Here is a 16,163-nt window from a genome sequence, read left to right as displayed (position 1 = left end):
GGGCTGGTCCAGCCACATGCCCCTCTGGAAGGCTGGGCCCAGGGAGCAGGGGCTGTAGGCACAGCCAGGCCAGTATATGCAGTTGGCCTGTTTTTGGACGTAGTGGATACAGGCATAGTGGACCTTGGAGAGGAGGTGCTAGGAGGTTCAGGCAAGGCAACGGGTGGGGCTGCTAAAACTGGACATCCAGACCCTACCTTCTTGGCACTGGTTCTGTGTCCTTCTCCCTGGTGTTTGGGTCTGCAGTTCAAGACCTCCTGCCACACCTCTCCCTGAAACCCTCCTAGCACAGAATAGAATTAGCTCTCTTAGGGGCTGCCCTGGCTGGAGCCACATGAAGGATGACACTGGCGTGGTTGCAGTGGGGTCCAGGGATGGGTAGGAGTGGTGACAGGTGGTGTGGCCAAGAGGACCACACTGCCCAGAACAACCCCTCCCATCAAGCCACTCACCTTCTGGGACCTCCTAAGACCTTGACCACAGAGCCAATGGCTGCCAACAGATCAAAGCCTGGTGGCTACCTGAGGCCCCAGTATTGGCTCCAGGATGTCTATGACGTCACAATGTCCAGCCAATTAGCTGCTGCCAATGGCACAGGAGCTGGACCCAAGGTTTGGCACACCTGCTGCCCAACTTTGGCTTAAGCTACATGAGGGCAGGGAAAGACCTGTATCAAGAGTCAAGTGTAGTTCTCTGCATAAGGGGTGCTGGGACAGACCAGCACAGATCCCAGAGGGACCCATTTAAGGTTATGTGTGTGGGTGCTCGGTTAAGGGACTGAGGACTAAGCCAAGAGGGTATGGTGACTTTAGGGTCCATGGGATGGGGTCACTGGAAGGAATACATTGCTGGGCCAGGGTGGAGGTCATGGCATATGTGATGTTTCTGAGGTTTGGGAGGGGGGCTGGCTGCCTATCCCTGGGCAAGAACAACAGCAGCACTGTGTACAATTAACAAAAAGATCTGTATTAGAACATTTACACTCAGGGAAGAAAGAGGTATCTGCATCATCAAATGTGGAATGTTGAAGAAAGAGTTAAAATAAATAAAGACTCCGAGAGCGGTTGGGGCTGGCTCAGGCTGGGACTCACAGAGGCCTCTGCGCATCAGCTCCAGGCTGCAGGGGCCACCGCCTGGCCATACTGGCCTCCTCCCCGACGCAGCACAGCTGTGCCTGGGACAGAGAGTCTCTCAGGTACTGCTGCAGCCAGCAAGCTCACTCCCCACTTTCCTCACTTATCTCTGTGACAATGTCTATCAGGCTCTGGAGCCCAAAGATATAGCCAGCATCCTGGCCCTCGTGTACCACACTGTCCTCACCATACAGCCTGCAAGTGGTGTGTGCGAAATCGATCATGCGCACGTCCACCGAACTGGTGCCGATGGGCTTGTAGGCATAAGCACCAGCCGACTCATCGGCTGACTCCTCTGACAGGTCCTCCAAGTCCTCAGCATCTGAGTCCAGGGCCACTTCAGGCCGCTCCTTGCCATCATAAATGACCAGCAGGGAGCTTGAGTAGAAGCGGTAGGATTCTTGTCGCTCCAACACGGACTTGAGTTCAGTCAGCTTCCTAAGCACAGGGCCCAGGAGCTCCCGGCGCAGGTACCGCCCGTTGTGGAAAAACTGGAAAAGTGCCTCCTTGAAGCCCTGCACGGACAGCTTCCGTCCGTGGTACTTGTTCATGAACATGAGCTGCCCACTGCCTGCCTGGTACACCTGTGGGAGGGAGACCAGCAGGTGAGGTGCTGACAGCCAACTCAGGGCCTAGACCCTGGGGAGTGGCAGCAATATGACAGCCCTGGATCAGATCCTTTAACTTGTTAAGTACACCAGTCACAAGAGACACCGTCCTTGACAATCAACACCCACTCAGGATGCAGCCCTCTGACCTGGGTTCCATCACCAGCCCCCTGCTCAGTGTATGTGTTGGTGGAGAGGGCCTAACTTTCTTGCCTTTCTCCCCCTCCTGTCCACAGCCTCTGGACTCAGCCAGCCAGGCCAACCCCAGAGACGATTACCCATGCATGCATGCTTCCTTTTCTAACCAGAAAGTGACAGGTTCAATCAAATCTGGAATCTTTTGAGAAAATGGGACTGTGCCATGGTGGGAGAATGGCAGCTCCTGGATGCCCCAGCCAGCCCACACCACGCACCTGCACTCCTCTCACCTGCATGCCACACACGCGCACACCAATGACTGCAGATGTGCTCTGCTGGCATTTGCGGATCTGGTTGGCTGCCTTCTCCTCTGAAGCATCGTCACCATGCTGGCGCGTACCCATCTTGAGGTCCAGGACACAAGGCACCTCATAACGGGAAGTCAGGTTCTCCAGTAAGATAAATTCTGAGTGGTTAAGGACAATGCCCCTCTAATGAAAAGGTGCTGCTCCACGGGGCCTTGGCACTCCCAGGGTACAAGGCCTGCACCCAGTGCCCCAGAGATCCTGCTATATCTCCCATGTAGGCAGCCCAGGCTGAAAGGCACCTTCAATTCTTGTCAGGGAACTGGCCTGAGAACAGCCTGGGAGACACACACATCATTTCCTGAACTCAGCAAGATGTGGGACCACGGTCCAAAAACATACTGTCCTAGGGACTTCCCCGGTGGTCCAGTGGCTAAGACTCTGCGCTCCCAATGCAGGGGGCCCAGGTTCGATCCCCGGTCAGGGAACTAGATCCCACATGCCGCAACTAAGAGTTCGCGTGCCACAACTAAAAAGATCCCACATGCTGCAACTAAAAGATCCCGCATGCCGCAATGAAGATCCCGTGTGCTGCAACTAAGACCCAAAGCACCCATAAATATTTTTTTTTAAGTGACACAAATAGCAAAACAAAAATAGAAACATACTGTCCTAAATTACAAACAGAACATCAAATAAATTCAGTAAATCCTAGTCTTAAATATGAACTAGAAATATCAATATGAACTCATGAAGTTTTCTCTCTAAAATACATATGTATTTCCCAGACGTGGGCACTGAAAAGATCTAGAAACAATGACCAGATGTATGAGCTCCCCTAGTGCCCAGAACAGTGCTCCTAGAGCAGGGACCAGTGAACCATGACCCCCTGCTCACCCAGTGTTGTATAACCTGTAAGCTAGGAATGAATGGTTCTTACATTTTTTTGGCTGTGTTGGGTCTTCGCTGCTGCACGCAGGCTTTCTCTAGTTGCGGCCAGCGGGGGCTACTCTTTGTTGTGGCGCGTGGGCTTCTCATTGCAGTGGCTTCTCTTGTTGCGGAGCACAGGCTCTAGGCGCACGGGCTTTAGTTGTTGTGGCGCGAGGGCTCAGTAGTTGTGCCTCACAGGCTCTAAACCACAGGCTCAGTAGTTCTGGTGCACAGGCTTAGTTGCTCTGTGCTATGTGGCATCTTCCCGGACCAGGGTTCGAACTCGTGCCCCCTGCATCGGCAGGCAGATTCTTAACCACTGCACCACCAGGGAGGTCCACTGGTTCTTATATATTTTTATTTTTTATTCATTCATTTATTCATTCACTTATTTATTTATTTATGGCTGTGTTGGGTCTTTGTTGCTGTGCGCAGGTTTTCTCTAGTTGTGGCGAGTGGGGGCTACTTTTCGTTGTGGTGCACCAGCTTCTCACTGCAGTGGCTTCTCTTGTTGTGGAGCACGGGCTCTAGGTGCGTGGGCTTTGGTAGTTGCGGCATGCAGGCTCAGTAGTTGTGGCTCGTGGGCTCTAGAGCGCAGGCTCAGTAGTTGTAGCGCACAGGCTTAGTTGCTCCGTGGCATGCAGGATCTTCCCAGACCAGGGCTCGAACCCGTGTCCCCTGCATTGGCAGGCGGATTCTTAACCACTGCACCACCAGGGAAGCCCTATTCTTATATTTTTAAGAGGTCAAAAACTGTATGGGGTGGGATAGGGAGGGTGGGAGGGAGACGCAAGAGAGAGGAGATACGGGGATATATGTATATGTATAGCTGATTCACTCTGTTATAAAGCAAAAACTAACACACCATTGTAAAGCAATTATACTCCAATAAAGATGTTAAAAAAAATCATAGTAAAAATAAGAACTAAAAAAAAAAAACTATGTAATGCTTCATGACACATGAAAATTGAATGAAATTCAAATCTCAGTGACCATAAATAGAGTTTTATTGGAATACAGCCACATTCATTCATTTACATTATTATCTATGGCTGCTTTCAGGCTACAAATGGCAGAGTTGTGATACAGTCAGTGTATGGTCTGCAAAGCCTAAAATATTCACTGGCCGTTTACTGAAAAAGTTTGCAACCCCTGGCGTAGAAGAATGACTGAATTCACATCTGGAGTATGAAACATACATGAGCCTGTACCAGTTCTTCATACGGGAAAGAAAGACAGCCATCAGAGACTACTGTGATTGTGTCAAAATGACTCAGGAGCCTATTTTGAAAGGCTCCCACTTGCCAAGCATGGGACAATTTGAGCATCAGTAAAGATAACTGCAATGGACTAAAACACGTCAAATATGTTTAAATTCATGGGTTCATAACGATGCTGAAAACCTCACTGGTCACCTTTGGAGGGTGTTAAGAAACCATCTCATTATTCTAAATCTAGTAAACAAAGGAAAATAAACTCTTAACCTGCCTTTCCTATATGAACTATACCTCAGGATAAGCATATAGTTGATGAGGAAGAGTTTCTCTTTACAGAAGGATTCCAGCTAATGAATGAAAAAGGAATGACAAAATGAGAAAATCACCTAATGAAAAAATGGCTCTAAGGCAACGGCAATACAAAAGAGAAAGACAACAAAACACTGTGCTTCCCCATGGACAGCTACAATACCATCTCTGAGGGATTCCTGCCCCCCCCACCCCCAAAAGTGAACCTGAATCTGATCAAGCTTGTAGATCAAATTATCAACTCAATGGAAACAGAGGGGAAAGAGTAACGTGTAAAAGACACCACAGGATGTAATCAGTAAAATCCAGATGGTGGGCAACTCTAGAAGACCCAGTTTCTTTGACAAGAAATTTCCAAGAAGAAAAACCAGAAAGGGTATTTTAAAAGACTTAAACATTTCAACCAAATGCAATGTGTGAACCTCATTTAGATCCCCATTCAAGCAAATCATCAACAAAAATATTTATGAGACAATTAGGAAAATGGGGTCACAAATTAGACACTTGATAGTAAGGAATTACTGCCCACTTTTCAAGGAGTAATAATGGTATTAATGTTTTAAAATATCTTTATCTTTCAGAGATACATTCTGAGGTGTATACAGATAAAATGAAATATCTGACACTTGCTTCAGACAGTGTTCAGCTGGGGGCTGCTGGGTGTATAGAGACAGTCATGACAGGAGACTGACATGACTGGGTTAACCAACTGCTGAACATCGGTGACTGGTACTTCGAGGTTCAATGCATTATTCTATCTGGTACATCCAGGTTCCCTGACTCCAAAAAAAAGAAAGGACCCTGTGTTTTCTTCATGTGCTAACCTGGTGAACCAGACTGAAAGGTCAGTCCTACCCCACCTCAGACCCTGGCAGTTAAGCACTGTTTGGGGACTTCCGTAGGAGTCTGAAAACACGAACCAGGTCCTTGCACTCCAGGCTAAAGCCCCCTGGGTGCAGGTTGGTCCCTCCATGAGGTGCCCCTAACCCCCAGGAACCCATCAGACTCCCTCCCCAGCGCTTGCACTCCCAGACCAGCCTTCAGCCCCGAGGGAAGTAATATCTGCCCACAGTTACCACGTAGGGTGTCCTAGCACAACCATGACTAAAAAAAAATCCAATTTCTCTCTCCAAGCTCGTAGGGTCTCCTCTCACTTGCCCTCCCTTCTCCCCAAGGCAGAGATGCCCTATGAACAAAGGATACTGTACTGGTTCCGATGTTTTGCATTCTCCTTCATTCTCTGTAACTGTTGCTGGTGACACTTCATGCTCCAAGGGTTGTAGTGTTTAAGCTGGGAACTGACATTCCCCTTTTTCTCTACACTGTAGTACAAGACTTCAGATTTCTTCAGCCACTCAAATTCTTCTTCTAACTTATGGCTATAAAGAGACAAGGAGCCAATAAATCATAATGTCTGATCAAAACTCAGGGGCAAAGAGGCATGAAGGAACTTTCTGGAGTGATAGGAAGTTTGATACTTTGATGTGGTGGTTGTTTTAGTGTACACATTAAACACTTCATTTACCGTAGTATATTATACCTCGACAGTTGATTGATTATTTAGAAACTTTAATTTTTATTTATTTATTTTCTTTTTTTTTTATGTTTTAGGCTGCGCAGCATGCAGAATCTTAGTTCCCCAACCAGGGATCGAACCCGTGCCCTGTGCATTGGGAGTGCGGAGTCTTAACCACTGAACCTCCAGAGAAGTCCCAAGACAGCTGATTTAAAAAAAGGGGGGGGGGTCAGCTCGCTGTTTTCCTACAGTTGTTTTTCTACAGTAAGGAAAACCTTCGATGAAAGAACAACCTCTGCCTCCAGCCCGCACCCTGCAAGGCAGCCTTCACTGCCCTCTTCTTCTAGGCAGTACACCCCCTGGCTTCTGGTACATCCAGGTTCCCTGACTCAGAATGCTGGAGACTGAAATTCCACGAGAATAAGTCAACCTACTTAGCTACGGTTTTTTTTTTTTTTTTTTACAGTTAACATTATTTATTTATTTATTTATTTATTTATGGCTGTGTTGGGTCTTCGTTTCTGTGCGAGGGCCTTCCCCAGTTGTGGCAAGCGGGGGCCACCCTTCATCGCGGTGCGCGGGCCTCTCTTGTTGCCCAGCACAGGCTCCAGATGCACAAGCTCAGCAACCACGGCTCACGGGCCCAGCCACTCCGCGGCATGTGGGATCTTCCCAGACCAGGGCTCGAACCCGTGTGCCCTGCATTGGCAGGCAGATTCTCAATCACTGCGCCACCAGGGAAGCCCAGCTACGTTTTTAATATATATATAATTTATCTTTTCACAAGCTCTGCCAAGGTGTGGCACTTGGAGCGCTCTGCCTATGGGGATCCCCAAGATTTGGTTATGCCCAACTGACCATTCTGTCTCCCACTATCAGTGAACAACCTGAGGTGATGGGATGGCTTCTGTCTGGGTCACTGCTACATCCCCAAGATGCCACATAGGGCCTGGCACAGGGCAGATGCAGAAGCAGTGAGTGACTGAAACTTTTTTACAGCTGCCACTAGTTGTTTTACCCGAAATGGCATGATATAACTCAGAGTCAATTAAAGAGAAGCTGGGCACGCCATGTGGGAACTGACCACTGAGTGACGAGGTACCTACTAATAAGTCCATAGTGTGAGTCCTTAGCCCCAGGGGACTGGGCTGTAACTGAGATCCCTCCTCTCCCACGGAGTCCAGTCTCCTCTCAGTCTATACCCACCTCTTCATCTTCTCCTCCTTCCGGTGCTGCCGCACCCAGTCCTTAGGGATCTTTTCCGTTTCTAGGACATGATGTTTTTTGTTCGTCCACCTTAGCAGCTTACTTTTTGGTTCACAGTCTGAGTTATCTACACTGTCCATAGTTCCGTGGTCCCCTTTTAATGGATATGCTATTAAACACAAGTTCCTGTCTTCATCTTCTTCAAAGCGCACAGATACCACACCTGGAAGAAGGGTGAGGAACAAAGAGGACTTTTAATTCCACAGGAAGATGTGTTACAAATAACATGATTGTAACATTTATTTTTTTCTTACCCTGTTCCTTAGTCTCTATGTTGCCAGAGGCCCCAAACTCATCTGCAAACCTAACAAATATCAAAACATCTAGAAAAGATGACACCATACAAGACAAGCAATTAGGGAGCAAACATGGCTGAGAGTTTTCCTCTCTGATGCACTCAACAAGGCAAGAGCCAAAGAATTACAAGACACATTTTTCCATCATTGAAAATGTTTATTAATTTTTATGTAATTCCTCTAATCCTAAGAGAGACGTAAAAACATTTGCTCTTTATATCTTGTGGGAATTTTTAAGGCCCTAAACAGTAACTCCAACAGCCTTGAGGCTTGCTTTAAAGCAGAGCCTGAACAGAGATTTGCCTGAGGGGTAAGAAGCATCCAACAGTAAGGGAAGACTGGGCAAGCGAAACAAAATAAAGGAGCAAACGAAACAAACCACACAGCACAAAAGACACCCTAGCAAAGGCTTCTTGCAGTGCCCCCCCACTGGGCACCCCAAGCCTTTTGCCCTTCTTGAATATATTGCTTTATTGGTCTTTGCAGTCTCATGTCACAAAAGAACAAAATGAACACAAGGCAAATAGGGTTGGGCTGGGAGCACAGACGCGTAGTGGCCTTGAAAGCAGCTCTCCCCGAGTCTCTAGAACCTGCTATGTGTAATTAGACAGTCTTTGAGGAGGGGGCTGTCAGGTGGGAGTGTTTCAGCAGGTGCCGATGAGTGCCTTACAGCCGACTGGCTGAACACTTTTCCTCCCAGGCCTCTGTGGCCTGGGATCACTCAATTTGCTCAGTCCTTGCTGCAGGGGAATGCGTGCTCAGAGAGACGACACTTCTGAGGTGGTACCTGGCTCTGGGCGCAGAGGAGCCGGGGTGGGGAATTCAGGGGACCACATTTTCCTGTGGCCATGGGAAAAGAACCAGGGAAAAAATGGGGGCAGGGGCAGCCAGCTAACAAGGGGCCTTTGGCTTTGTCCTGGAAAAAACAACAGAGAAGGACCAAGTGAGGGCCCCCAACTCCCCCACCCCAACCGCAACACACATGCATATTCAGAGTACAAAGAGAGACGCCCAGTACATTGTCTTCAAAGAGCATGTTTCAACAGTTCCAGAAGAACCCAAGTTGTTCAAGAGTCTTCTGCACAACCAGGCAATGCAACTTTAAAATTAATTTCCTTAATGGATTCTTCCTGATTTACAAAGGGTCTCCGCCCTCCCCAGGAAAGACCACACCATGCTGTTGGCTGCTGATTCCCCCCCCACCCCCACCAAAATGCATTATAAAAAGGAAGAAAGAGTCACCATATGTGAATCAAAGGGTTGCCGTAATAAAGCCATTTCGGGGACATTCCGTAATAGCAAAGGGCTTCAGCTAATCAGCACAAGCCTCCCACTCCTGCATTCCATCTGACTCAACTCTGCTCCCAGCCTACCTAATCAACAGGGCTTCTGGTTTCCTGGAGGACAAAAAGCAGGCGGCAAGCATTCTGGGTAAAATCCTCCCAAAGTCTTCCCCGGATGTCTCCTCATGGGGGATTATGGGTTACCGAGATAAAGAGACACCTGAACATAAAACACAACTACACTTCCACCAAAAATAAACTCAAAACAAACCCACAAAACAAAACAGAATTGAGCAATCTTACCGGGACTTGAAAACTGAGGGTGTGAGGTGCTGGGCGGAGGGCCAAGAGGAGAAGGAGGAGGGAGAAAACAGAGTGAGTGGGAGGGGTGAGGGCTCCGGGGATGGCTGCCTGGGCCTTCCTTGGCCGCGACGCCTTGCATGTCCTTGCCAGGCGCTGGCGACCCCTACAGCAGCTGGGGGCTCACCTTTGTACTGGGGAGTGAATTTGTGCATCTCCGCAGGGAGGGTCTCGTAGAACTGGTGCTCCCTCGGGACCAGGGGCTTGCACAGGGTCGTCTCATTGAAGCGGAGCACGCACGAGTGCCCCCCGACCTGGTGGACAAAGGGCTCCAGCAGGATGCCCTTGGCGCGGGGCTCCACGTCCATGGCCCTGAAGGCTGGGCTCATCCTCCAGGTGCAGGCAGCAGGGAGAAGGGGGAGGCAGCGGGGTCCAGCGGCCAGGGCGTCCTCTGTCGTCTGTCCGTGCGTCCGTCTGTCTGGCCTCAGCTCCTCGGTTGTGTGGGCCAGGACGCTCTGCCGGAAGCAAAGAGTGACAACGGAGTTGGAAAGGGACAGGAACCGCCTTAGAGGTAGGTGCTAGCCCTCCTCTTCCAGCAGAAAGACAAAAACAGCCTGAGCTCCCGCGGGGTCCCGCCCACGCCGCCCACTTCGGCCCCGCCTCCTCCCACAGAAACAAGCAGCCAGAGCTCTCCCCCGCGGGCCCAAGCCGACTGGCAGGGACAGGTTGCGGGACCCTTAAACAGCCCCAATCACCCCACCAGGCGTTAGAAAGCCACTACCGCGAAGCCACGACGACGAAATTGTGATTTTAGGTAAAATCACAATTTCAAACCTAATATTATGATTAAATCTTACCATTTTCTAATAAAATTGTTAAACTTACAGAAATTGACATCCAAGTCCCTCCGTTAATTATATAAATATATTTTAATAGACTTTATTTTTTTAGAGCAGTTTTAGGTTCACGGCAAAATTGAGAAAATACTGAGATTTCCCATCTGCCCCGCATATGCATGGATAGCCTCCTCCATTATCAATATCCCCCATCAGAGTGGTACACTTGTTACATATGATGATGAATCTATACTGATACAGCACCATAGTCTACATTAGGGTTCACTCTTGGTTGTTAATAATGTTTTTATAAAATGCATTTAAAGGGAAAACCTACTTATGCACCATCTAGTAAGATTTACTCCCCCAGGGTGCGCACACTGCCCTGCTCAAGGCCAAAGACAAGCCCCATTAACCTTATTAGCAGTGGAGCTTGGGCCTAGCTTTAATGATTAACGTCTGTATCGAAAAACAACTGATCGAGGCTGGCTAACTCCTTTTAAAAAGATACACAGTATTCTAGGTCACCAACTATTTTTATCCGTTCTATCCCCATCTCCAAAAGCTGGGGCTCAACCGTTAAACCAAAGTTGCATTCTTGGGGCACTCAGGGGTCTCATTCACTGAGATCCAGGAACTTAGACCTGACTTCAGATCCCCAAGCACAATGGATCTCAGCAAAGCACACCTCTATGCGCCTGTGGACCGTTTCAGGGTATGTCAACCTCATTCTGTTTTCTGTCTATAATTTACAGACTACACAGTTGCTACTAGCACTACTAACGGGGCTTGGGCTACATTTCAGTATCTGTACAGGTTTCTTACTGGGAACTCCTCCAACTCCCATGACTCCAACTGAGATGGTGGTGGTGAGAATGGGTTGGTTGGAGATTTGCCCACTGTCCTCTAAGGTGGGTAAAGCACCCCAGTCTATGCTAGGCTCACTATAGGAACTTACTTCATATGGTCCTCGGGATACTTTCTATGAGGTAGACACCTCTCTCCCTATTGGAAACAATGAAGCTGATTCTGGGAGCTGAGGAAACTCATCCAGGGCTAGGAACAAGAAGCCACAGTTTCCAAATGAACCTCAATCTGTTGGATGCCCCCACACGGCTGCCACTGGGGCCCAAGGTCTCTGGCACATCTGCCTTGGTATAGCACTTAAAAGTATATGGGACATTTACCTTGTCCTGTGACAGTGCTTTCACCGTGTATTTATATTTTCTGTTTATAAAGCAGCCTCTTCTAAAGAGTTTAGGGACTTCACTGGTGGCGCAGTGGTAAAGAATCTACCTGCCAATGCAGGGGACAGGGGTTCGAGCCCTGGTCTGGGAAGATCCCACATGCCATGGAGCAACTAAGCCCGTGCTCCACAACTACTGAGCCTGCACTCTAGGGCCTGAGAGCCACATCTACTGAGCCCATGCACCGCAACTACTGAAGCCCACGCGCTCTAGAGCCTGTGCTCCACCACAGGAGAAGCCACCACGATGAGAAGCCCATGCACTACAACGAAGAGTAGCCCCCGCTCACAGCAACTAGAGAAAGCCCACGCGTAGCAACAAAGACCCAACGCAGCCAAAAAATAAATTAAGTAATTTTAAAAATAAATAAATAAAGAGTTTAGCTGGTGTTAATCTCTTCCTTTCAGAGAGAACCGACAGTGGGCGCCCATTGGACTCAAGGATTAGGAATCAATAAGCTTTCCTATATGCAAAGAGCAGAATACCAAAGGTTCTGATTTCTCACCTGGCACTACCTTCTCATTACAGAAGCCCTCGGGAGGGCATGTGCTGTGAGGAGTCCCAAGACACAACACAGGCAATCAGCTCGAAGGATGAGTACCTTCCAGCCATTCCAGGCTCTCTCCGGAAGGTGGAGCTCTGAGATGCTTGGCCACGCAAGCCCTTTAGGTTTATAGAGACCAGTTCACACCAGTTTTTCAGTAGTGAAAAAGACCTCTTGAGTAAGAGCAACACAAAAGGAAACCTACTGACTCATGATCGGTCTACCAGTACCCAAGCAAGAACCAGGTACCATAATTATGAAACCGTGAAAGCACAAGATGCTCCCCATGGGCCAGGCTTTAGAAACACAATTCAAACCTTTCATAAACGTGTAAAACTCCTTTTGTTACTACAGCAATGCCGACACCAATGCAATCCCTTTCCAATTCTGTTCAAGATTCCTTAAATGTATTCAATTAAGTAGAAAAAAAATCTCTCTCCAGGCATCTCTCTTACCCATTCCCCACCTCCAGCGAAAAATCCAAAACAAAAACTGGTCCTTCATGGCAGCTCTCTGGAGTATGGTTCGTGGGTGTGGCTGGAGGCTGAAAAGCCCAGTGAGGGTCTATACCTCCTTCTCCCAGGTCTCCCATGTGTTCATTAGCTGCTGGAACTTTGACACAGAACCTTGCCAACCCTCCCGCCAGCACCCAACTCTGGCAGTCCACAGGACATTGCTCCCCAGAGAAGAATCATCATCTTAGGTAGAGAGGCAAGGAAAATAAGGCCCTTTCTCGCCTGTGCCAAGCCTGATGACAGAGGAAACTCCTAAATGGTAGAATTACGGAGAAAATTGATCCTGTAGTGAGGTGGAGCCAGATTCTAGTCCCAGTTCTGCCATTCAATTGCTTGGAGGAAGATTCCAAGTCCCTGCTCCCTTTGGGTTCCAGTTGTCTGGCCTGTAAAATGAGGAGGAGAGGCCTGGGGTAGATCTCTACTCTGTGGGTAGTATAATCAAATTAGTGAGTGGTAATCAGCAGTTTGTTTTAATCAAATAGGAAAAAAACAGTAAAAATCATTGCATTGCACATAATAAGGTAAGTCCTGTTTTGTGATTCTTTGATTTCAATTATGTTCAATCTCTCAATATGAAGATAACTATGGCTTCTCTATACAACATACTTCTTACATTTGGGGCTTCAGACAAAGAAATGGAGCTTTTGTTCTAGGGTCCCTTACGGACCCTATCCCTGTGGGAAAATGAAGGATCAACTTCCCAAGGATTACACCCCAGATCAGCTTCTTCTCTAGTGGCTTCAGCCTGGTCAGAAGAAAGAAAAATGCCCAAAGCACCTGCTCCGTTTCACTGCTACTCTTTTTCTGTTCCACATGTGGTTTGAGCAGTTGGATCTCTTAAAGGTTTTTAAACATCTGAGGTCTAAGGCCCAGTTTCCCAGGAATCCTAGAATATTAATGGTTACTGAGAAGTCCATGTGATGTGTGGACCCTGTATCTAGTGAGATAGGGAATAACCATAAAACACTGGCTTCAGATTTAGCATCTATTTTAGCTTTCCACATTGCCTCACGTTTGTCCATGAAACTATCGATAGGTAAGAAACACAGAACATGATTCATCCTAGGACAGGACATAGATTTCCCCCACAGCCCATCTCCCTAAATCTATCAAATTAGTTTAAGGATCTGCTGGAAACAATGCCTTAATAGTCTTAATTTATAAAATATTGCAAATAAAACAACTATGACTCATGAAAACCCCTGGGCCCTTAGCTCACACATCTAGAATGTGGTTAATGAGGCTACAAATGGGATCTGCTGGGGCCACTTACTCCGCCTCAAGAAAAGCCCCAGGGTTGGGCAGTCACAGGAGATGGTGTGAAGCACACTAGCCCAATGGTGGAAGAATAACCTTCACCATCTGCACCTCCTCTCCATGAGCCCAGAGCCACTGCCCACATCTGCACACATCCATACACAACCCATGACTATACCACCAGGGTCAGTCACTGGAATTCTCGTTGCTGGTGGGAATAAAAGAAGTACAGCCACCCTGGAAAACAGTTTGGCAGTTTCTTATTAAGTTAGACATATACTTATTATATGACCCAGTAATCCTACTCATAGGTATTTACCTAAAAGAAATGAAAATGAATGTCCACATAAAGACTTGTACACGAATGTTCACAGCAGCACTATTCACAATAGCCAAAAGGTGGGAACAACCCAAATGTCCATCAAATGGGTGAATGAATGAACAAACTGTGGTGTATCCATATAATGGAATATTATTCAGCAATAAAAGGAATGTATTGATATATGCAACAACAAAGATTAATCACAAAAGCATTATGTTAACTGAAAAAAGCCAATCACAAAAGACTATATACTGTGTGATTCCATTTTTATGACATTCAAGAAAAAGCAAAACTGTAATAGCAGAAAGTAGATAAGCAGTTGCCAGGGGGCAGAGGTAGGGGAATAGGACTGACTGCAAAGAGGTCCAAGAGAACTTTTAGGGGTAATGAAGATGTTCTATGCTGTGACTGGAACAGTGATTACATGGCTGCATAAATTTGTCAAAACTCATCAAATTATAGACTTAAGAATCAATGAATCTTGGGGCTTCCCTGGTAGCGCAGTGGTTAAGAAGCCGCCTGCCAATGCAAGGGACACGGGTTTGAGCCCTGGCCTGGGAAGATCCCACATGTCGCAGAGCAACTAAGCCCGTGTGCCACAACTACTGAGCCTGTGCTCTAGAGCCCGCAAGCCACAACTACTGAGCCCGCAAGCCACAACTACTGAGCCCACATGCCACAACTACTGAAGCCCGCACGCCTGGAGCCCATGCTCCGCAACAAGAGAAGCCATGACAATGAGAAGCCTGCGCACCGCAACGAAGAGTAACCCCTGCTCACAGCAATGACGACGCAACACAGCCAGAAATTTAAAAAAAAATTAATTAAAATAAATAAATAAATAAATAAAATCAATGAATCTTATTGTATATAAATTATGTTTCAATAAACAGCTTGATTTTTTTCTTTTTTAATTTACAAAACTTTCATAAGTACAAATTATTTTAATAATCAGAAAAGACTGTAATTAAAAGATCATATTAGCTGTTAAATAGTTTTTTTTTAATAAATTTAATTTATTTATTTTTGGCTGTGTTGGGTCTTCATTCCCGCACGCGGGTTTTCTCTAGTTGTGGTGAGTGGGGGCTACTCTGCGTTGTGGTGTGCGGGCTTCTCATTGCGGTGGCTTCTATTGTTGCAGAGCACGGGCTCTAGGCACGCAGGCTTCAGTAGTTGTGGCACGCGGACTCAGCAGTTGTGGCCTGAGGGCTTATTTGCTCTGCGGCATGTGGGATCTTCCCAGACCAGGGCTCGAACCCGTGTCCCCTGCATTGGCAGGCAGATTCTTAACCACTGCGCCACAAGGGAAGTTCCAGTTATCTTTTTTTTTTAAAATTTATTTTATTTATGGCTGTGTTGGGTCTTCGTTTCTGTGCGAGGGCTTTCTCCAGTTGCGGCAAGCGGGGGCCACCCCTCATCGCGGCGCGCGGGCCTCTCGCCATCGCGGCCTCTCTTGTTGCGGAGCACAGGCTCCAGACGCGCAGGCCCAGCAATTGTGGCTCACGGGCCCAGCCGCTCCGCGGCATGTGGGATCCTCCCAGACCAGGGCTCGAACCCGTGTCCCCTGCATTGGCAGGCGGACTCTCAACCACTGCGCCACCAGGGAAGCCCTCCAGTTATCTTTTTTAATTCTTGTAAAGCCAAAGCAAAAGCATACTTTACACACAAATGGGCAGAACAGAAGCATAACTGTCCAATAAGCCTTTCAGTAAAACACCCATGACAAAAGAAAAATCAACAGCAAATCCGCTCCAATTATACTGGCTTTCTTGTTATTCCTCAAACATGCTTGATACATACCTACCTCAGGGTCTCTGTCCTTGCCATTCCCTCTGCTTGGTGCACTTTTCCCCAGATATCTCCCTGGCTCACTCTCGTACCTCCTTCAGCTCTTTATGCAAATATCACCTCTTTAATGAAGTCTTCCTTAGCCACCCCATCTAAAAGTGCCATATCTCCCCACCCACATTCCTTACACAACCGTGCTTTATTTTCTCCTCAGTACTTATCACCACCTAACATACTATATGTTTTATTTGTCCTGTTTATTTTCTGTCTCCTCCACTCTGCCCCACCAGAAAATAAAGTCCATAAAGTCAGACATTTTGGACTGCTCTGTTTACTGCTGAATCTCCAGAGCC

General features: G+C 47.5%; 1 protein-coding gene across 6 annotated transcripts in view; it reads right to left on the bottom strand.

The window, feature by feature from the left end:
* Positions 1-945: 945 nt before the first annotated feature.
* The window catches only part of IP6K2 (inositol hexakisphosphate kinase 2), a 30,303-nt gene continuing 15,085 nt past the window's right edge, over positions 946-16,163 (bottom strand). For 4 of the 6 annotated variants that reach the window (XM_082344981.1, XM_082344982.1, XM_082344983.1 and 1 more), the window contains 5 exons: positions 9,489-9,816; positions 7,363-7,585; positions 5,844-6,019; positions 2,155-2,345; positions 946-1,717 (listed from right to left, as the gene is read on the bottom strand). In XM_082344981.1, coding sequence (XP_082201107.1) covers positions 1,217-1,717; positions 2,155-2,345; positions 5,844-6,019; positions 7,363-7,585; positions 9,489-9,690 — 1,293 coding nt within the window. In that variant the 5' untranslated portion in view covers positions 9,691-9,816 and the 3' untranslated portion in view covers positions 946-1,216. Of the gene's footprint in view, positions 1,718-2,154; positions 2,346-5,843; positions 6,020-7,362; positions 7,586-7,676; positions 8,446-9,488; positions 9,817-16,163 lie in introns of those variants that run through there. The other 2 variants (XM_082344985.1, XM_082344986.1) reach the window with 2 other exon arrangements.

The sequence above is a fragment of the Balaenoptera borealis genome (genome assembly GCF_965194805.1).
Source record: "Balaenoptera borealis genome assembly, chromosome: 12".
In the NCBI taxonomy this organism is placed as follows: domain Eukaryota; kingdom Metazoa; phylum Chordata; class Mammalia; order Artiodactyla; family Balaenopteridae; genus Balaenoptera; species Balaenoptera borealis.
This window is presented reverse-complemented; position numbering and strand designations above follow the sequence as displayed.